Source organism: Ranitomeya variabilis, chromosome 2 (assembly GCF_051348905.1).
Source record: "Ranitomeya variabilis isolate aRanVar5 chromosome 2, aRanVar5.hap1, whole genome shotgun sequence".
Lineage (NCBI taxonomy): Eukaryota > Metazoa > Chordata > Amphibia > Anura > Dendrobatidae > Ranitomeya > Ranitomeya variabilis.
Genome location: NC_135233.1, coordinates 704,897,830 through 704,921,386, shown reverse-complemented (window position 1 = coordinate 704,921,386; position 23,557 = coordinate 704,897,830). Strand labels below are relative to the sequence as shown.

At 45.8% G+C, this 23,557-nt stretch overlaps 1 protein-coding gene across 2 annotated transcripts in view; it reads left to right on the top strand.

Annotated features, from left to right (window-relative positions):
- CDK19 (cyclin dependent kinase 19) overlaps positions 1 to 23,557 on the top strand; it is a 367,636-nt gene that overhangs the window by 287,980 nt on the left and 56,099 nt on the right. For both annotated transcript variants that reach the window (XM_077289462.1, XM_077289463.1), the window contains 3 exons: positions 1,444 to 1,587; positions 2,835 to 2,904; positions 4,804 to 4,876. In XM_077289462.1, coding sequence (XP_077145577.1) covers positions 1,444 to 1,587; positions 2,835 to 2,904; positions 4,804 to 4,876 — 287 coding nt within the window. The remainder of the gene's footprint in view (positions 1 to 1,443; positions 1,588 to 2,834; positions 2,905 to 4,803; positions 4,877 to 23,557) is intronic.

Sequence of the window (23,557 nt, the reverse complement as noted above, 5' to 3'; positions counted from 1 at the left end):
CTCAACATGCGCACATAGCCTAATAGTTTATTCTGTCAATTAGCAAAATGCAAAATGAATTAACACAAGAGAAATCTAAATCACATCAATATTTGTGTGTGTGCATACAACATCTTTTTTTCAGAAATACTCTGCTTGGAAACCATCCTGTCACTGCTTCAGGCTTCCAATTCCATGTAGGCACAATTTTTGAAGGAACTCAGCAGGGAGGTTGTTCCAAAGCTCTGAAAGATATTTGGAATAAGCTCTCTGAGTGCCTTCTAAAACTGTGTGAAAGTGTGCTTAGAAGAATTAATACTTTGATGCTGGTTTGAGGGGAAATGGGTAGTATTTAGATTTTTCTTTTATTTATTCACCCTGCATTTTGTTAATTGTTTAAAATAAATCAAGAATACTCCTAGTTTTGAAAGCATTCTTGAGGTATGTGCACTCATCGCCTTTTTTAGGTAGATACCGCTCCAGAGAAAAGAAGAAAAAAGACCATGCAATATGGCGCGCACACCTGGAATATTCAAGTATAAAAGTAGATACCGCTCCAAATGCTGGCCAACAACATGCAACTTAAACACTCTAAAGAATAAACATGAATTTCTATGTAAAAAACGCTTTTTATGTTCAGTCTTTTGAGTCCCGTTTAATCGCTTCATGTTTCCAAAGATGCCAAGTGGTTAAAATAAGGGAGCTGACCGTTCTTCTGCCGTTTTCCGCTTTGAACTTCAAAAAATAAGTCAATCGTAAGGTTCCAAAGACACCTGGAAGCTGCCCGAGCATCTTTTTTCTAGATGTTTTCCAGCATCTTTGTTTCAAAAACCTCTAGAAGTTTCTTCATTATTGAAAGGAGGTTAAAAAAAGCTGGAAAATGTCAGTAAAAAAGAAGACACAAAAACTATTATAAAAAAATATGCAAACGGTCATAAACATTGAAAGAGTGCTCAGAAAATAAATAAAATGCTGGTACTTCCTGAAGCATTTTCTTCGTGAAAAACTGCATGCTCACCCGCCTGGAAAAGATTATTTTACTTTACAGCATTTTTTCCACATCTGCATAAAACGTTTGCACGGTACTGTGTATGTATGTTTGTGTGTATAACATATATAGCTTGCACACCTATATGTCAGCTATCTCATATACAACATTTTTTTCCATGTTTGTTTCCCACTAATTCTCTGCTTGATGTCACAGGGTACTGGTACCCATAGGAGCGTGACACTTTATAGTCACGTCCCCACACCCTCATTTTGTTGTTCATTTTGTGTCTGATTATTGTATGACAAATATTGGACTTTGACTGAAATACTTTTTTAATAGCAAACTTTCAATTTTTTGTCTCCAGCAATAAATGTAGTTTTTGTGACATTTGAAAACATTAGTGACTTTTGGATCAACCATTACGAGCGTGATACCTTAAATATTCATGACAACACACCTTTTTCTTTTAACAGATATCTGGGCGATTGGCTGCATTTTTGCCGAATTGTTAACATCGGAACCTATTTTTCATTGTCGTCAAGAAGATATCAAGACAAGTAACCCATTCCATCATGACCAGCTGGATCGTATATTTAGTGTAATGGGATTTCCTGCAGGTATATGACTTTGGCATAGTATGACCAGCTGTGTTCGTCTGTTGGACAGGGCACCCATTTAATTTTAGTATTTTATTATATGGAAATATTAACAGTTTATACAGATATCCAATGTGTGCATAAAAACAGTTTAAAGTAAATATAGGATGGCGCTATCTATCTGTGGAGCTGCCAAATGGATATCTGCACTGAGCACATAGCAGTTACAGTATGTGATAAACCTTATAAGGGTGGAAGCGGATAATCAGCCCACAAGCGTTCTTCTACTTCTAAAGGTGTCTGGACAGTTGGCAGATTGTCCTGACCACCATAATTGCCCTTTGTGTGGGTCATATGATGAGATACATGATGAAAGCATTCAGCATAGTGTTATCATATTTTATGATGTTATCTATATCAGCTACTTTGTTTTCCTTCTAAATATAATGTGTCTGAATATATGATCTCATAATTACTATAATGGCTTCAGACAAGCTGTTATTCAGGAAATGATAGTTCATAAGAACTCTCGTTACCAACTATCAGCTTTTCTAAACAGTCCAGCAATCACATGGCAAATGCTCGTTTGTTAGTTGTGACGATTTTTAAGTTGGCTTAAAAATCATTCTCGGTAGCACATAGCCCCATATAAACCAGTGATATGCTGCTGAAAACATGATATTCCTTTCACATAAAGCAATCATACTAAAGGGAATCTGTCACCAGGATTTTGCTACCTCTTCTGAGAGCAGCTTAATGTAGAAAGTGAGACCCCAGTTCCTGTGATGTATCACTTAGCTTACTGGATGCAGCAGATGTGACACAATCAGTGTTTTAAGATGTAGCATGTAGCAGAGCTCAGAAAGCTAGCCCCGCCCACACCACAGTTTTCTGTGTACGTTGTCTATTGACAGTGAGCCGCTTATCAGAAGAGGGGGCGTGGTCTGACCAGGGCTCACGTAAGCACCAGTCCGGGAAGTGATAATCTCCTGGTGATAAATCATTAATTGTAATGAAACAACAGCACACAGCCTAATAAGTAACACATTCTTGAAATCTGTGTCTCAGCCCCTATTATATCATGCTGCCCTCAGATTACATATCATGATCCCACTCACAGATTCCCTTTAATGAAGGTAAGCTACTGCTGACCGACTTGTATATAGCTGATCACCTGTCTAACAACATGTATCAACCCATCTAAAGGGGCCATAAAAAACTGTCTCAATTGTCCTGAGTACAATGGTAAATTGTTGCTATCTGTTCAGATAAAGATTGGGAAGATATCAGAAAGATGCCAGAATATCCTACTCTTCAAAAAGACTTCAGAAGAACCACGTAAGATTATAGAATTTTATTTGTTTATTTTTTATTTTTTCAAAGAAACTCTTCTTGTTTTGACATTTTGGAGGCTGGGTATAATGGTAGACAATGCCCCATTATATTTTTATGAATTAACTTCTGAATATACTTCAAGGCCAGATTAACAATGTTCATTTGTTAGACCCCTTGACAGTGTACATACACATGAAATATTTGTCTATATAAAATACTCATACTATTGTATGGTATCTATTAATATGAAAAGTACATGATCTCAAGCCCCTCCACAAATTAGTACTCACATTATACTGAGCTGTGGTGCTTATAGCGGGCTACGGTTATAATATGCAGTCTTGAATAATATTTTACCTCCAGGACCAAAGAGTAAAGGCCCTTGTGCACATTAGTCAAAAGTTGGCCAAACCTGCCAGTATTCTAATGTGTATGGGGGCCTCCCTACTCTCACCTGACATCATCTGAAGGATCTGGCCTGTTGAATTTTAATGTCCGATCCTCTTTTTCTCCCTGGAGAGAAGCTGTTGCCTGAGGACTCTGGCAGTGGCTTTCTCACAGAGAACGTAGTAGTGCTGGCTTTCCTGTGTGTCCGGGAGTCAGGAAAGATAACTGTCTACGAAAGATAAATTATCCAAAAGCTGTCTAATGTGTAGGGGGGATGGGGGCTTGGTGTAATAAGTAATGCAAAAATATTGTGCGGTTAATCTTCTAAGCATTTATAAAGAATGATACACTTGGTGCTGAGTCAGCCATATTTATGAAAAGCGTGCTACCCAACCTATTAACGGTTGAATGGGTATTCCCATCTCCAAGATCCTTTCTGAATATTTAGTTGGTGTATAATAATATTAGCAAATACTTCCAATTAGAAATGTACAGTTCATCTGATTCGCTATCTTGCTTACACCATGTGCAGGGCATTGTAGTAGCTTAGGTATCCATGGTGATGACTACCAACTGCTGACTGTCACGATATGAGTGGCTGTCACCATGAATACCTAAGCTACTGCAATGCCTGCACATGGGGTAAGTGACATAGCGAATCAGAAGAACTATACTACATCTCTAATTGGAGGTATTTGCTAATATTATCATTATTACACCTACTACATTTTGAGATAGGATCTTGGGGATGGGAATACCCCTTTAAGTAGGGGAGGAGAGTAAGAGGCATACTGGTAATCCCTTCCCTCGTAAATACACCCCTCATAACTTTATATTTGTCATTATGTGTAAATCACACAGTCATTTTTATGTTATTTGTTCTTACATTTGCCATTTGTCCTCTGTCCTTGACTAGGGCAGCATATCATCATTGCAGATACAGTATAGTTTAAAACATTGTCTCACTGTGACAACTTTTTTTTTAGCAATGAAGCCATTATGGGGATCAGTTGATTATCATGATTGTGGCTTCTGTGGCTTTCCCACTGTTATCACTGGACGTTTCAGATTCATCTGCAGCTACTACATTAGAAGTGTAGTGTTACATGGCAGCCATTTAAGTGACAAGTGTACTGACTAATCAGTCAAACTGTTATTTAGTGTCCTGGGTAGCTAGAGTACTTTGTATGGGCTGCAAGAATATTTTGTCAATGTGTGTGGCATAAGGAGCTGGAGCTCTAATGCAATCATTACAGCAGAATACTGTTTTGTTGCCAAAATTCACAGTGTATTGATTGATGAAAAGAATTGATGCCAAGTGCTTACTTAAGTATGCCTATTTTGATTGTATCATTTAGCTTGGGACAAACATCTTTGCTGCCAGTGGGCACTTCAGATATTGTACTTGGCCATCAACAATATTTGGTGAAGCTTGTAAAAATGTTTTCTAAGCGCACTAGATATTTTAATGCCACTCTATTGTCCTGTATTATTTTTCCCAAATTTATTTTTCAGGTATGCTAACAGTAGTTTAATAAAATACATGGAAAAGCACAAGGTGAAGCCTGATAGTAAAGTTTTTCTTTTGGTAAGTAAAAATATTCATAAATTATAAAAGTTATAATGAGCGGCATTTAGTTATGTTAACTATTATACAAGGAAATTGTTTTCTGAACAATGCCTTAAAGGGGTATTCCCATCTCCAAGATCCTAACTTAATATGTAATAGGTATAACAATAAAATCCGGGGGCGAACTGCCGGCGGCGAACTGCTGGGAGCGAAACATTGATGACGGACAGGAATTCATGAACCACAAGGGTACAAACATCTGGGGGCGAACTGCCGGGGGTAAATTGCTGGGGGGCGAAACATTGATGATGGACGGGAATCCATGAATCACAAGGGTACAAACATCCGGGGCGAACTGCTGGGGGCGAAAAATTGATGACGGACAGGAATTCATGAACCGCAAGGGTACAAACATCCGGGGGCGAATTACTGGGGACGAAACATTGATGATGGACAGGAATTCAAAAACCACAAGGGTACAAACATCTGGGGGCGAACTTCCGGGGGCGAAACATTGATGACGGACAGGAATTCAAAAACCACAAGGGTACAAACATCCGGGGGCGAATTGCTGGGGACGAAACATTGATGATGGACAGGAATTCAAAAACCACAAGGGTACAAACATCTGGGGGCGAACTGCCGGGGGCGAATTGCTGGGGGCGAAACACTGATGACGGATGGGAATTCATGAATCACAAAGGCACAAACATCCGGGGGCGAACTGCCGGGGGTGAAAAATTGATGATGAACAGGAATTCATGAACCACAAGGGTACAAACATCTGGGGGCGAACTTCCGGGGGCGAAACATTGATGATGGACATGAATTCAAGAACCACAAGGGTACAAACATCCGGGGGCGAATTGCTGGGGACGAACATTGATGATGGACAGGAATTCAAAAACCACAAGGGTACAAATTTCGGGGTCGTCACGACAATAACCCTCATTCACCAGTCATTCCAAATGAAAGTGTGTGCAGGACATCTGGTACCGAGTAAAAATGAGTCAGACACGCAGCTGATTCAATCTTAGCTGATGTCCGTGCGTCCACTTATGTCCACAGCGGTACAGCAACTACGTTTATTTCCAAAAACACAGTACTATTGTTCTACAAAAAGGAATGCAATAGGCGGGGTTTAAGCAGTATATGTCTAATATTCAGTCCTTTCTGATTTGTCTTGAAGTGTCCTTGCGAATCCTCCTTTCCTCACATTCCAGAAGTTTCAATATCAGAAGAAACGATACTTTTTCCTTCAGAGACGAAAACTAGGGTAAAGGTGAATATTGGTAGCCATCTTAAATAGTTATATCTGCAAGCATAGGAAAAACTTATTGTTTCACAGTATAAAAGTATAGCAGTACAAAAAGAGTATAAAGATATATATATTTTCACCTTGACAATCCCCCCTAAACACTAAGTTTTTCCCTTAAAGAAAGATCCTTTGAGACTGTCCATGTGATGGGAAAAGGGGAGGTGGATTTCTTCATCCAGACACCTCAGAAGCTCTCCCCTAGCGAGAGGCCTCCAGGCAGCTGAACCCTTCACTAACCTCACATGGAGTTCTCCCACTGTCCCTAAACTAAATCTCTTAGTATCATTTGAGAATAGGGGGTTTTGTCTACTCTCTTGAGGGGGACATACTTAAGGATCTCCCCTGGATCAGTACCATCGTACTCTGGTGGGTCTACTTCTTGATTGAGGAAAATGCCAGTCGGAGTTGCCTTGGCAATAACCTTTTTGTACAAGGGAATAACACAACAGAGAATTATCGATCCAATTATAAGGAGGGCAATCAGTACCAGACAGGCCTGTTGAAGGAATCCCTTGAGCCCACCCAACCAGCCGGAAAAGAAAGATGTGTCTACTCCAGCATTAGTTTTCAATTCTGCTGCTAACCCAGTTATCTTTTTAAGGGCTATCATGGTTTTTCCATTCACTCCAGAGTTCTGAGGGATATAGGTACAACATTCTTCTCCTACCATCCCACAAACTCCTCCTTTCTCAGCTAAAATCATATCAAGGGCTAGTCGGTTTTGGAGAGTCATTCTAGTGTTAGGGCCCAATTCCTCAACTATACCCTGAAAGGCATCTTGGCTGAAATTGACAAACCTTTGTTCACTATAATATATGTAATTGATCCAATCAACATTTTTATTAATCTGCACCTGTGGGATTATAGAAGCAAAGCCGGCATAAATCTGATTCTGAGCTTTAAACTGGTCAGGCACCCCCCTTGGCACTCCAATGGCATCAATATATACTAGTGGATCTTCTTCATAACTCATGTGGAGCTGATCAAGGCTTCTCCTCTTTCTGGTAGGTTCATCAGGTGCCTCTGGATCCCAAGGTAAAATCTTGAACTGCATGGCTAGTTTAACAAGGGTGCATTGACCTGTCCAGGCATTAGGCAACCTAGGACGGAGCTTACCATCTCCACATAACCAATAAACATCGTACATATATTATGTATGTTTAATTAGCAAGTCAGTATCTAGAGAACTGTTCTCTTTGCAGAAACCTGTCTCGAAGATCCCTACTGGTGTACCTGTGGTGTCATGGGATTTATAACAGGTGTAATTGTCAGCTAATACGGTTACTTCTCCTGGAACCTTTAGTTTGGGTTTCTCATGAATTAGTGGGACATAATCTGGGCAATCAGTGGGCTTCAGACCCTTCAACAGATTCATGACACAAGCAGTGGTGTTGTCATCAGGAAAAAGCAATGCATGTGTGTATAGGTGTGTATTCGCAGCAGCACAAGCAATACATCCTACAGAGATATTCTGGACTCTTACATTGTATCTTACCCATTCTAACCATAGGTTTTTCCTTGGGGCTGTTTGGGTTTCTATGGAGAAAACTTCTTGCCAACTGAGACCTGGAATGGGGATTACTTCATTAACTACATTTTGCAAACGCTCACCTGGGCCTATTTTAGCTGTACTGGTAACAGGGGCCTTGGTTGGTTTGGAGTTAATATCTCGGAGCTGTATGTGGCCTAAATTCCCATAATATCCACTACTAAATACATAATTATAATGTCTTCCCAGTACAAACGTCTGCAGATCAGCAGATTGGGGGTTTTCAAGATTTAGGAGGAGGGGGTGACAGCTTCTACCCCATTTACAGCCCCTAAGTGGTTGCAGAAGGGCTGTTAGATGCATTCTTTCACGAAGACTCCTACCCGTCCCATCCTTAGGGAACGTGGCTTCGCTAGGTTTATATCCCCAATCATCCCCCGTATTCCAGGCAGCATCTGTCCAATAATGACAATTATTGTTGTCATGTCTGGTAACACACATATAAAACTGGATGGTTCCCTCTACCTCCCGTCCAGTCTCGGGGCACTTGACTACATCGCAGAAATCAAATCGCCAGATATTTACCGGGGCTGTCAGGTTTACCCAGAGAATAGTGGGACCAGAATTCTTATTTACAATAGTGTTATGACCCCAATGGCGAGGGTCTCAGAGGAACGTGGAAGTCTGCAGAATACAAAAATCCAGCTCATAGGGCAGTGGTAACTGGGTTGACCATATATCTACTCCTAACGCCAACACTAGAAGTAGCCGGGGATCATTCCTACGTTGATTCTAGATGACACGCGCCAGCCGGAGAATCTAGCTACCCCTAGCAGAGGAAAACAAAGACCTTTCTTGCCTCCAGAGAAGGGGACCCCAAAGCTGGATAGAAGCCCCCCACAAATAATGACGGTGAGGTAAGAGGAAATGACAAACACAGAAATGAACCAGGTTTAGCACAGTGAGGCCCGCTTACTGTTAGCAGAATAAAGAAAGGTAACTTATATGGTCAACAAAAACCCTATCAAAATCCACACTGGAAATTCAAGAACCCCCGAACCGTCTAACGGTCCGGGGGGAGAACACCAGCCCCCTAGAGCTTCCAGCAAAGGTCAGGATATAGATTTGGAACAAGCTGGACAAAAATACAAAACCAAAACAAATAGCAAAAAGCAAAAGGCAGACTTAGCTGATATAACTGGAACCAGGATCAGTAGACAAGAGCACAGCAGACTAGCTCTGATAACTACGTTGCCAGGCATTGAACTGAAGGTCCAGGGAGCTTATATAGCAACACCCCTAACTAACGACCCAGGTGCGGATAAAAGGAATGACAGAAAAACCAGAGTCAAAAAACTAGTAACCACTAGAGGGAGCAAAAAGCAAATTCACAACAGTACCCCCCCCTTAGTGAGGGGTCACCGAACCCTCACCACGACCACCAGGGCGATCAGGATGAGCGGCATGAAAGGCACGAACTAAATCGGCCGCATGAACATCAGAGGCGACCACCCAGGAATTATCCTCCTGACCATAGCCCTTCCACTTGACCAGGTACTGAAGCCTCCGCCTGGAGAGGCGAGAATCCAAGATCTTCTCCACCACGTACTCCAACTCGCCCTCAACCAACACCGGAGCAGGAGGCTCAGCAGAAGGAACTACAGGCACAATGTACCGCCGCAACAAGGACCTATGAAATACATTGTGAATAGCAAACGACACAGGAAGATCCAGACGAAAAGATACAGGATTAAGGATTTCCAATATCTTGTAAGGCCCAATAAAACGAGGTTTAAATTTGGGAGAGGAGACCTTCATAGGAACAAAGCGGGAAGAAAGCCACACCAAATCCCCAACGCGTAGTCGGGGACCCACACCGCGGCGGCGGTTGGCAAAGCGCTGAGCCTTCTCCTGTGACAACTTCAAGTTGTCCACCACATGATTCCAGATCTGCTGCAACCTATCCACCACAGAATCCACCCCAGGACAGTCAGAAGGCTCCACATGACCCGAAGAAAAGCGAGGATGGAAACCAGAGTTGCAGAAAAAAGGCGAAACCAAGGTGGCGGAACTAGCCCGATTATTAAGGGCAAACTCAGCCAACGGCAAGAATGTCACCCAATCGTCCTGATCAGCAGAGACAAAACACCTCAAATAAGCCTCCAAAGTCTGATTGGTTCGCTCCGTCTGTCCATTAGTCTGAGGATGGAAAGCAGACGAAAACGACAAATCAATGCCCATCCTACTACAAAAGGATCGCCAGAACCTGGAAACGAACTGGGATCCTCTGTCTGACACAATATTCTCAGGGATGCCGTGCAAACGAACCACGTTCTGGAAAAACACAGGAACCAGATCGGAAGAGGAAGGCAGCTTAGGCAAAGGAACCAAATGGACCATCTTGGAGAAGCGATCACATATCACCCAGATAACGGACATGCCCTGAGATAGCGGAAGATCAGAAATGAAATCCATGGAGATATGTGTCCAAGGTCTCTTCGGGACAGGCAAGGGCAAGAGCAAACCGCTGGCACGAGAACAGCAAGGCTTAGCTCGAGCACAAGTCCCACAGGACTGCACAAATGACCGCACATCCCTTGACAAGGAAGGCCACCAAAAGGACCTGGCCACCAGATCTCTGGTGCCAAAAATTCCCGGGTGACCTGCCAACACCGAGGAATGAACCTCGGAAATGACTCTGCTGGTCCACTTATCCGGGACAAACAGTCTGTCAGGTGGACAAGACTCAGGCCTATCAGCCTGAAATCTCTGCAACACACGTCGCAGATCCGGAGAAATAGCTGACAAGATAACTCCATCTTTAAAGGGAACCTGTCACCACGTTTTTGGAAGATGGGATAAAAATAGCGTTAAATAGGGGCAGAGGTGGGCGTTACATTAGTGTGTGTGTTATGCGTTTATTACCCACCTAAGTTGCCGAAATAACTTTGCAAAGTCTCCGTTTTCGCCTGTCAATCAGGCTGGTCAGGTCACATGGGCGTGGTGTCTTCACCCAGATTTGGCGTAGTTTTCCGTTGGTGGCGTAGTGGTGTGCGCATGCCCAAAGTCCGGAATCCTCTTCCAGGGGATTTAAAATAGCGCGGTGTTCGTTATTGCATTGGTGATCGGTGGGCGCGGCCATCTTCCTTTGGCCGCGCGTGCGCAGAAGCGGCGCTCTGCTGGCCGCGGCTTCAGGAAAATGGCCGCGGGATGCCGCGCGTGCGCAGATGGATATCGCGGCGGCCATTTTCCTGAAGCCGCGGCCAGCAGAGCGCCGCTTCTGCGCACGCGCGGCCAAAGGAAGATGGCCGCGCCCACCGATCACCAATGCAATAACGAACACCGCGCTATTTTAAATCCCCTGGAAGAGGATTCCGGACTTTGGGCACGCGCACACCACTACGCCACCAACGGAAAACTACGCCAAATCTGGGGGAAGACAACGCCCATGCGACCTGACCAGCCTGATTGACAGGCGAAAACGGAGACTTTGCAAAGTTATTTCGGCAACTTAGGTGGGTAATAAACGCATAACACACACACTAATGTAACGCCCACCTCTGCCCCTATTTAACGCTATTTTTATCCCATCTTCCAAAAACGTGGTGACAGGTTCCCTTTAAGAATACCAACAGGATCAGCGACTCCAGGAGCATCAGGCACAAAGCTCCTAGAAAGAGCATCGGCCTTCACATTCTTTGAACCTGGTAAATACGAGACAACAAAATCAAAGCGGGAGAAAAACAATGACCAGCGGGCCTGTCTCGGATTAAGGCGTTTAGCAGACTCGAGATACATCAGATTTTTGTGATCAGTCAAGACCACCACACGATGCTTAGCACCCTCGAGCCAATGACGCCACTCCTCAAATGCCCATTTCATGGCCAACAACTCCCGATTGCCCACATCATAATTTCGCTCGGCAGGCGAAAACTTCCTAGAGAAAAAGGCACAAGGTTTCATAACAGAGCAACCAGGGCCTCTCTGCGACAAAACGGCCCCTGCCCCAATCTCCGAAGCATCCACCTCAACCTGAAAGGGAAGTGAGACGTCAGGCTGGCACAAAACAGGCGCCGAAGTAAACCGGCGTTTCAACTCCTGAAAAGCCTCCACGGCAGCAGGAGCCCAGTTAGCTACATCGGAGCCCTTCTTGGTCATATCCGTCAAAGGTTTCACAATGCTAGAAAAATTAGCGATAAAACGACGGTAGAAGTTAGCGAAGCCCAAGAACTTCTGAAGACTCTTAACTGACGAGGGCTGAGTCCAATCAAGAATAGCTCGGACCTTGACTGGGTCCATCTCCACAGCAGAAGGGGAAAAAATGAACCCCAAAAAGGGAACCTTCTGTACACCAAAGAGACACTTTGAGCCCTTGACAAACAAAGAATTTTCACGCAAAATTTTAAAGACCAACCTGACCTGCTCCACATGCGAATCCCAATTATCAGAAAAAACCAAAATATCATCCAGATAAACAATCAAAAATTTATCCAGATACTTCCGGAAAATGTCATGCATAAAGGACTGAAAAACTGAAGGCGCATTGGAGAGCCCAAAAGGCATCACCAAGTACTCAAAATGACCTTCGGGCGTATTGAATGCGGTTTTCCATTCATCACCTTGCTTAATGCGCACAAGGTTGTACGCACCACGAAGGTCTATCTTGGTGAACCACTTGGCACCCTTAATCCGGGCAAACAAGTCAGACAACAGCGGTAAAGGATACTGAAATTTGACAGTGATCTTATTTAAAAGCCGATAATCAATACAAGGTCTCAAAGATCCGTCCTTTTTTGCCACAAAAAAGAATCCCGCACCAAGAGGGGAAGAAGACGGACGAATATGTCCTTTTTCCAGAGACTCCTTGATATATGAACGCATAGCGGTATGTTCAGGTACCGACAGATTAAACAGTCTTCCCTTAGGAAATTTACTGCCTGGGATCAAATCTATAGCACAGTCACAGTCCCTATGAGGAGGCAGTGCACTGGACTCAGACTCACTGAAGACATCCTGATAATCAGACAAATACTCCGGAACTTCCGAAGGCGTAGAAGAAGCAATAGACACAGGCAGGGAATCCTCATGAATACCACGACAGCCCCAACTTGAGACTGACATAGCCTTCCAGTCCAGGACTGGATTATGGGTCTGTAACCATGGCAGCCCTAAAACTACCAAATCATGCATTTTATGTAAAACCAGGAAACGTATCACCTCGCGGTGTTCAGGAATCATGCACATGGTAACCTGAGTCCAATACTGCGGTTTATTTGCTGCCAATGGTGTAGCATCAATACCCCTAAGAGGAATAGGATTTTCTAATGGTTCAAGAGTAAATCCACAGCGCTTAGCAAATGAGAGATCCATGAGACTCAGGGCAGCACCTGAATCTACAAACGCCATGACAGGATAAGATGACAGTGAGCAAATCAAAGTTACAGACAGAATAAATTTAGGTTGCAAATTACCAACGGTGACAGGACTAACAACCTTAGCTATACGTTTAGAGCATGCTGAGATAACATGTGTAGAATCACCACAGTAGTAGCACAAGCCATTCCGGCGTCTATGAATTTTCCGCTCATTTCTAGTCAGGATTCTATCACATTGCATTAAATCAGGTGTCTGTTCAGACAACACCATGAGGGAATTTGCGGTTTTTCTATCACATTGCACCGAATTAGGTGTCTGTTCAGACAACACCATGAGGGAATTTGCGGTTTTGCGCTCCCGCAACCGCCGGTCAATTTGAATAGCCAGTGCCATAGTATCATTCAGACCTGTGGGAATGGGAAAACCCACCATAACATTCTTAATGGCTTCAGAAAGGCCATTTCTAAAATTAGCGGCCAGTGCACACTCGTTCCAATGTGTCAGCACGGACCATTTCCGAAATTTTTGGCAATACACTTCAGCCTCGTCCTGCCCCTGAGACATAGACAGCAAGGCCTTTTCTGCCTGAATCTCAAGATTGGGTTCCTCATAAAGTAAACCGAGCGCCAGAAAAAACGCATCAAGATCAGCCAATGCCGGATCTCCTGGCGCCAGCGAAAAAGCCCAATCCTGAGGGTCGCCCCGTAAGAACGAAATAACAATTTTTACTTGCTGAGCAGAATCTCCTGATGAACAGGGTCTCAGGGACAAAAACAATTTACAATTATTCACGAAATTCCTAAACTTAAACCTGTCTCCGGAAAACAGTTCAGGAATCGGTATTTTAGGTTCTGACCTAGGATTTCTGATAACATAGTCTTGTATGCCCTGCACACGAGTAGCCAGCTGGTCCACACTTGTAATCAAGGTCTGGACATTCATGTCTGCAGCAAGCATAGCCACTCTGAGGTAAAGGGGAAGGAGAAAAAGAAAAAAAAAACTCAGAATCTTCTTTCTTATAATCCCTCTTCTGCAATGCATTAAACATTTAATACTGGCCTGGCAAACTGTTATGACCCCAATGGCGAGGGTCTCAGAGGAACGTGGAAGTCTGCAGAATACAAAAATCCAGCTCATAGGGCAGTGGTAACTGGGTTGACCATATATCTACTCCTAACGCCAACACTAGAAGTAGCCGGGGATCATTCCTACGTTGATTCTAGATGACACGCGCCAGCCGGAGAATCTAGCTACCCCTAGCAGAGGAAAACAAAGACCTTTCTTGCCTCCAGAGAAGGGGACCCCAAAGCTGGATAGAAGCCCCCCACAAATAATGACGGTGAGGTAAGAGGAAATGACAAACACAGAAATGAACCAGGTTTAGCACAGTGAGGCCCGCTTACTGTTAGCAGAATAAAGAAAGGTAACTTATATGGTCAACAAAAACCCTATCAAAATCCACACTGGAAATTCAAGAACCCCCGAACCGTCTAACGGTCCGGGGGGAGAACACCAGCCCCCTAGAGCTTCCAGCAAAGGTCAGGATATAGATTTGGAACAAGCTGGACAAAAATACAAAACCAAAACAAATAGCAAAAAGCAAAAGGCAGACTTAGCTGATATAACTGGAACCAGGATCAGTAGACAAGAGCACAGCAGACTAGCTCTGATAACTACGTTGCCAGGCATTGAACTGAAGGTCCAGGGAGCTTATATAGCAACACCCCTAACTAACGACCCAGGTGCGGATAAAAGGAATGACAGAAAAACCAGAGTCAAAAAACTAGTAACCACTAGAGGGAGCAAAAAGCAAATTCACAACACAATAGGGGCCGAAGAGGTAGGGGCGAGGATGGCCCCCAGCTCCGAGATCAAAAACAACAGCAACATTTCCCTTCAGTCACTACTGTGACTAAACACTGGTTCAGTCTCTTTTACAGTGTGAGGCGTGGATCCAGGTGCTCTTTCCTTCAAGTTTTACTGCAGTGGGAGTAACCAGGATCACCGTGTGGGGTCCTTCAAATCTTGGCTGAAGACAGTCTCTGCGCACAAACTTTTTCACATACACCAGGTCTCCTGGCACAAAGTCATGGACCACGTCACCTGTGGATTCTGGAAGAGAAACAGAGACTGTAGGGTGGGTGTTAGACAGTTCTTTAGACAATGCAATCACAAATTGTACAACTTTATCATTTGTCTCAGACAACTCTTGGGGCCTAATATCTCCTATTTTAGGTGGAGCACCAAAAAGAATCTCAAAGGGAGTCAGGCCGTGTTTTCCCTGTGGGGTGTGTCTGATATGGTATAGGACCACGAGGAGCAAATCTGGCCATGGGAGTGGGTGGTCCTGGCTCATTTTAAGCAACTGGGTCTTAATTGTGGAGTTCATTTTTTCAACTTTGGCTGAACTGGAGGGGTGATAAGGGGTGTGTAGACCCAGATCTGTCCCTAACATGTGCCACAATTCCTCGTAGACATTGGCAGTGAAGGCTGGGCCTTGATCTGATTCAACAACTTCGGGAATTCCAAATCTGCACGAAATTTCAGTGATGAGTTTCTTAGCTGTAGTCTTGGCAGTCATGTTAGTCACTGGGTAGGCTTCAGGCCATCCTGAGAACATATGCACGGCCACTAGGACGTACTCATACTTTCCTGACTTGGGCATCTGAATATGATCGACCTGGATTCTCTGCCAAGGGTAGTCTGGTTTGGCAAGATGCTGAAGCGGAACCTTGGCGGTGGCTGTTGGGTTACAGATGGCACAGACTGGGCAGGCTCTTGAGTAGGCTGTGACAGTGGTAGAGATTCCTGGGGCCCAGTAGAGCTTCTTGATACAGGCTAGAGCTTGGTTCTTTCCTCGATGAGTTGATCCATGAGCCCATGCTGCAACGGCTGGATACATTCTTTTGGGTAGACAGGGTTTCCCATCCACCTTATAGAGTCTGGGAAATTCGTATTGTCCGGCAGAACTACGATTCCCATGAATGGCTCCTGCAGCTTCCCACTGTCTTCTTTCTTCTTTAGAGATCAACTTTTGTTCTTCCCACAATCTTTCTTCAGGTGGTCGGGCTGGCTTCCAGACAGATCCAGTGGCAGGGTATTCCATTTCCATGTCTTCTATCAACTCCCTCTTCTTTCTTCGGGCTTTGGACTTCTCAAAGTCTCGTTCTTCTTCGGCTTGGGTAGCATCTTTAGTTGCTTGTTCTTTTGTTTGTGCTCTGGTAAGCACAGGCATCACGGGTGTAGCAGTGTCTTCCCAATATGGTTTTTCAGGTGCTGTTTCTTCTTCTTCCCACTTTGCTGAGACATTCTTTATGGCAGCAGCTTTGGCAGCTTGGTCTGCTAAATGATTTCCTCTAGTTTCCTTCGAGTTGACTTTCCCATGAGCTTTAACTTTGATCACCGCAATCTGTGAGGGGAGCTCCAGTGCCTCCATCAGGGCTTTTATCCTTAGTGCATGTTTAACAGGGGTTCCTGTAGCCGTAATGAACCCTTGGGACTTCCATAGGCATCCAAAATCATGGCAGATTCCATGGCCGTATCTTGAGTCGGTGTAGACATTGGCCGTTTTCCCTTCTGCTAGATAACATGCTTGTTGTAGGGCCACAAGTTCAGCTTCCTGAGCTGACAGGTGAGGTGGTAAGGCTTCAGCCAGAAGGACTTCTGTGTCAGTGGTGACAGCATATCCAGTGTGGAACTTGCCATAAGAGTCTGCAAATCGGGATCCATCAGTCCATAGTTGCAAGTCAGGGTTGAGAAGTTCCTGAGTTACCACATTCTGTGGTGCAGAGATTTCTTGTTCCAGTGCTTTTACACAGTCATGTGGGTCACCGGGTGATCTCCAGTCTGGTAAGTCCTTATACCATTCAGGTAACTCCCCCCTAGAATGTGGAAGCAAAGTGGCTGGGTTGATAGTAGTACATTTCTGGAAAGTGATGTTGGAAGGCAGAAGTAAAGAGCACTGAAGCCTGAGATGTCTTTGGCTCGTCAGATGCTTAGGAGATGTTTGTTGAAGGACGGCAGAGAGATCATGTCCAGCTTGAATGACCAAGTCATGACCAAGTGCTATGTCAGCAGACTTGTCCAGGAGAACATGGGCCGCATGTACAGCCTTGAGACAGGATGGAGCAGTTCTGGCAACAGGGTCTAGTCTGGCTGAGTAGTAGGCCAGAGGACGGAAACGATCAACATGTTTCTGTGCTAGCACACCAGAGGCATATCCTTCAGACTCTGAAACAAAGAGGTGGAACGGCTGAGTGTAGTCAGGAAGACCCAGAGCAGGGGCACTGACACCAGCTTCCTAGAGAGCCAGAAAACAGTCCTTTTGCTGAGCATAGATATACGGATTTTCAGCATGTTCCCAATCTGGTCCTCCAGTTTTGAGACAGTCATACAAGGGTTGCATGAGTCTTGAAGCATCCGGAATCCACTGTCTGCAGTAGGTAATGAGTCCTAGGAAAGACTGCATAGCAGAGTACGTCTTCGGATAAGGGATGTCCTCGATGGCATATTTTCTGTCCTCGGTGAGGTGTCTCGAGCCTTGAGAGATTCAGTGTCCGAGGAAGACAACTTTCTCTTTGCACCACTGGACCTTGGCCTTTGAGACTTTGCAGTTGGCAGAGTGGAGGAAGAGGAGTAAGGACTCAGAAGCAGCAAACAGATTTTCTTCAGTTCCACAGAGGAGTAGGTCATCAACATACTGGAGAAGCGTGACGTGAAGATTTCCCAATATCCATGGGTCCAGAATCATCTTCATAGCCTGAGTGAACTGGTTAGGGGAGTTCTGGGCACCCTGTGGCGTCCTGGTCCAGGTCAGCTGAGATCCTTGGAACGTGAAAGCAAATAAGAACTGTGAGTCTTCATGAAGGGGGACACTGAAGAAGGCATTGGCCAGGTCAATGACGGTGAAAAGTGTTGCAGAAGTAGGCACTTGGGAGAGCAAGGTGTTTGGGTTAGGTACCACAGGAGTTTCCAAGATGGTGGCTGAATTGACTGCTCTGAGATCCTGTACAAGTCTGTACTTCGGAGGGTCCCCGGGAGTTATCTTCTTCTTTACTGGAAACAGGGGTGTGTTACAGGGTGAGACACACCTAATTAGCACTCCAGAACGTAGAAGGGAGGTAATCTGAACTCCAAGGCTCTGTTCTTGGGCAGCCTTAAGTGGATACTGAGGTAGTCTGGGGTACGGGTACCCAGGTTTGAGGTGGACTGGAGGCACTTTGAGTAGACCCACGTCTTCAGGTCCGTTTGACCACAAAGCGGTAGGTAGGTCAGGTAAGTCCGGGGGAGGCGTCAGTTGCAGTGTCATCATCATCAAAGGAAAGGCCTTAAGAACACAACGATCTTCAATGCCTTCTTGTGAGGCAGGGTCTTGTAATTGCAGTTCCATCCCTTGATCACCGAAGGTGATGGTAGCACGTAGCCTTTGAAGGAGATCAGCTCCTAGGAGGTTAACAGGACAGGTTTCAGACACCAGAAACTTGGCAAAGACACCAGAAAATGGGCCAGCTGGGACCGGAACAGTGAGTGGTGATGAGGTTTGTTGACCTTCTACTCCGATACACGTGAGAAAATCTGATGACAGGGAGATAGTAGGAGGCAGCTGAGATGAGGAGATAACAGAGGTGGCCGCCCCAGTGTCCACTAGAAACTTGAGAGGTTGGTTGTCCACTTCCAGGGTCACTGTACCGCAAGACGAAGATGTACAGGTGGCGGGGAAAGTGGGCACCGGTTGGCCTGAACTTCATGAGCGTGGAGGAGGAAGAAGTCTCTGAGGGTGCCCCCTGTGGGGACAATCACTTCTCATATGATTAAGGCTGCCACACTCCCAACATAGAGGTCTTCCTTGGTCATCACGATCTGGTCTGTCCCTGTAGTGTCGGCTTTGGGGCCTTCTTGGTCCTGTGGATGGGTATCTGTACCGATCCTGGGCTTGGTACACCATAACAGGTACTTCTGAGGCTTCTGCCATATACATAGCTGGTTTCTTCTTGCCTTTATCCTTCTGTGCTTCTTTTTGCGCTTCTTTTTCTGCTTCTTTTTCTTCCCTTTGAAGCATTTTCTGATAACTCTTCACAACAGTGAGGGCCTGTTTTAGGGGACCATCGGGTAATTCAGGACGAAGCTTCATGACCTTATCTTTCAGTGAATCCTCCAGACCATCAATAAAAGCACGAACCAACAAGGCTGCTTGCGTCTTCACATGAGTTGAATAACCCAAGTCTTCAAACTGCATAGTTAGTCTGGCAGCATACTTCTCCACAGCTTCACCAGATTCTTGTTGTATATCCTGTATTGATCCTGCTTAGTCAGAAAGACGGTCCTGGGCCCACTTCGTGAGTTGTGCCATAAACTCTTCTCCAGACTTGAACTTGTTGAGAGGTCCCGCCTTAATGGAGTCCAATTCCTTCATGATAGTGGGGAGAAAGTATTCGGAGGCTTTAATTGAGGTGATGCCTGATAGATCAGACCATGTAGCCCCATAGATGCTCCTAGTCTGTTCCAGCTTCCTTACATACTGCATGGGAAATTTGTCCGGGTCAGGTAACTTGTTAACAATAGCATCAATTTGTACCGGAGTGAAGGGTTGGTACTTCAGCTTCAGCCCTTCTTCTCCGTCATGTGTCACTACCTCATCCTTCGGGACAGTTGGGGGCGCTGTGGGCGTTGTCCCATCCAGAGGCTTTATACCTGTGTGCATTAGTGGCACCATATATTCAGCTACCAGGGGCATAATGCCGTCTATTGCAGACTCATGGTAACAGACGATCCTAACTTCTTGCAAATCGAGATTTGGGGTTGATTGGAGGCAATTCTTGATGACTTCAACATGTTCCTTCATACAAGGGCCCAGTGGGTATCCGAAGAGTCCTGAAGATATCAATGGTATAGCCAAAGTTCTACGAGGAAGTGTATCTTTCCCTAGCCGTCCTGCAAAGATAACCACTGTCTGCAAGGCGGTCTGCAACATTGTTCGGCAGTGCTCGGGTGTCCTATAATCATATATAGGGCCTGCAGTGTGTAACACTATATCACAGGGCAAATTCCCCCCTTGGGTGGACATAGCATCTCCCGGCCGCAGGGGGCCATAAGCGGCAAGATAGGCCTGACACTCTTGGGTTATAACCGGGCCCCCCTTTTTGGCTATCTGTTGGGCCAAACCACCTCTATGTGACAGGGTAGAATTGGCTGGATTCACTATGGCTCCTACCTGGTGGGTAATTATGTCCCCATACCCCACTGAGAAAAGAACCTGGGAACCCTGAGGTGTAATGTAGTAGCGTGAATGAGGGGAACCAAACTTCAGGGTTATGGGGTAGATTAGAGGGTTTGTTGAAAGGGGTAGATCGCGGGCTCCTTCCGGGCCGGGGAGATTCAAACGGACCTAATACGAGTGGTGGTGGGGCGGGGGAAATTGTAGCGGCCTGATTGTCTGGATCTTCCGATTCTTCATCATCTCCGATAACTTGGCGTCTCATACGCATTGCGGACTGGAAAGCCGCACTGCCGGTCAGGGCATCGAGGGTAAAGGGACCCTGACCTGGCGTGTTTACAAATATCACAGTGGGTTGCGCCGGAAGACTAGACCCTGAAACCGAAGTGGAAACGGGAACAATAGAGGTGGAAACAGCATCGGTCGGTGCCGGAGGTTTCTCAGGAAGGGGTGGTCCCTGATAGTACTCGCCGGAAGGTGTCAGCAGCGGACATAACGGCTGGGGAGGAGTTTCGGGTACACCAAGATGGCTGCCGACTGAAGTGTGGCGTGCCCCACTTCCGTCCGCAGTTTGGGCGGAGCCCCAAGGATGGCCCGCCCCGCACACGCGGCAGGTTTCCACCCAAGACGGATTCTGCTCGCCACAAGCAGGACACACCCATGCTTCCGGAGACCTCGTCCCGCCGCCATTATAGGGCGGTGGCTGGGACTGCGTTTTCATCATCAGTGGCGCGGCGGCCATTTTACAATCTGTAGGATCACAGTTCAAAGGCATTTTATAACCAAACACGGGTTCTGCATCTTCTGATCCTCCCTCTCCATCAACCTCTTTCCATCCTTCATTCTTCAAGCCTCGCGCAACTCGCAGATGAGCTTGCGCTTGTTCTAACAATCCTTTATCTTTCAACATGCCCCTTTTATTTTCTATGAGATTGTGCCACATAGACGGCTGCAATCTCCCTGACGAGGGCAATCCTACATGTTTGTACAACCTCTCAACATTCTTGACTGCCTTGCCCTCTCGTGACTCTACTATTGTCTTGACTTCCACGGCATCCTCATCTAACTTGTGGGGCACGGACTTCTTCTGCTTTAAGAGACGCAGCATGACTCACAGAATACTATGGCCTTCTGCAGTAGTCCACTGGCAGCGATATCAACACTGTATTCTATAGTACGGAGCCTCACGTTCGACGTACTAGGAAAAGAGCCTCACGCTCAATGTTTCCTGTCCCTAACCTGAACAACAGTGATTACAGACTATCCTGCCACGATATTCTAAACCGTTGGGAGGCAGCCTCCTAATGAGAACCCCTCCACTGAAATATAGGTAGTCCCCTCTCGGAACGTCTTAGTTACCTATCAGTACAGGTGGTCCCCTCTCGGAACGTCTTAGTTACCTATCAGTACAGGTGGTCCCCTCTCGGAACGTCTTAGTTACCTGTCAGTACAATATCACAGAGGCTGCGTCTCCTATCCCTTTCTCTCAGCCGCCCCACAATCTACAACTTGTTCAATTTATCACTCCACTTCACTACTAGACAATAGTCACGGGTAGGGTGGTTGAACGGAGTACAATGACCGGTGGAGGAGGTGTGGTGTACACGAGGACGCGCAGGATGCGACGTCTCTCAGTTGCTGGTTCAGAGCGTGGCACAGGATCGCGCTCGGTCTCACCACTCGACCGGTCACCCCTCAGACCCAAGGAGACCACAGACAAACCAATAACGGCTGATACACTAGCAAGTGTGACACATACAGTGTATATGATCTCCACTTACCGTGTTTGGAGGGTGATCAGTCCTCGAGGTCAGCCACTACGGGTATCATCCACGGACATCCAGGCATGGGTCCAGGGGGTCTCGGATCGCTGGCCACGCCCCACGTTGGTCGCACCAAATTGTCGGGGTCGTCACGACAATAACCCTCATTCACCAGTCATTCCAAATGAAAGTGTGTGCAGGACATCTGGTACCGAGTAAAAATGAGTCAGACACGCAGCTGATTCAATCTTAGCTGATGTCCGTGCGTCCACTTATGTCCACAGCGGTACAGCAACTATGTTTATTTCCAAAAACACAGTACTATTGTTCTACAAAAAGGAATGCAATAGGCGGGGTTTAAGCAGTATATGTCTAATATTCAGTCCTTTCTGATTTGTCTTGAAGTGTCCTTGCGAATCCTCCTTTCTTCGCATTCCAGAAGTTTCAATATCAGAAGAAACGATACTTTTTCCTTCAGAGACGAAAACTAGGGTAAAGGTGAATATTGGTAGCCATCTTAAATAGTTATATCTGCAAGCATAGGAAAAACTTATTGTTTCACAGTATAAAAGTATAGCAGTACAAAAAGAGTATAAAGATATATATATTTTCACCTTGACACAAACATCTGGGGGCGAACTGCCGGGGGCGAATTGCTGGGGGCGAAACACTGATGACGGACGGGAATTCATGAATCACAAGGTTACAAACATCCGGGGGCGAACTGCTGGGGGTGAAAAATTGATGATGGACAGGAATTCATGAACCACAAGGGTACAAACATCTGGGGGTGAACTGCTGGGGGCTAAACATGGATGACGGACAGGAATTCAAGAACCACAAGGGTACAAACATCCGGGGACGAACTGCTGGGGACAAAACATTGATGATGGACAGGAATTCATGAACCACAAGGGTACAAACATCCGGGGGCGAACTACCGGGGGCAAATTGCTGGGGACGAAACATTGATGATGGACAGGAATTCATGAACCACAAGGGTACAAACATCCGGGGGCGAACTACAGGGGGCGAACTGCTGGGGGCGAATTGCTGGGGACGAAACATTGATGATGGATGGGAATTCATGAATCACAAGGGTACAAACATCCGGGGGCGAACTACTGGGGGCAAAACATTGATGACGGACGGGAATTCATGAATCACAAGGGTAAAAACATCCGGGGGCGAACTACCGGGGGCGAAACATTGATGATGGACGGGAATTCATGAATCACAAGGGTACAAACATCCGGGGGAGAACTCCCGGGGGCGCAACATCCGGGTGCCAAATGCTGGGGACAAAATGTGCGGGAGCGAAATGTACCCAGGGGCGAACTGCTGGGGGCGAAATGTGCGGGGGCGAAACATCCTGGGGGCCAAATGCTAGGGACGAAATGTGTGGGGGCGAAGTGCCGGGGGCGAATTGCTGGGGGCGAAACACTGATGACGGACGGAAATTCATGAATCACAAGGGTACAAACACCTGGGGGCGAACTGCCGGGGGTGAAAAATTGATGATGGACAGGAATTCATGAAT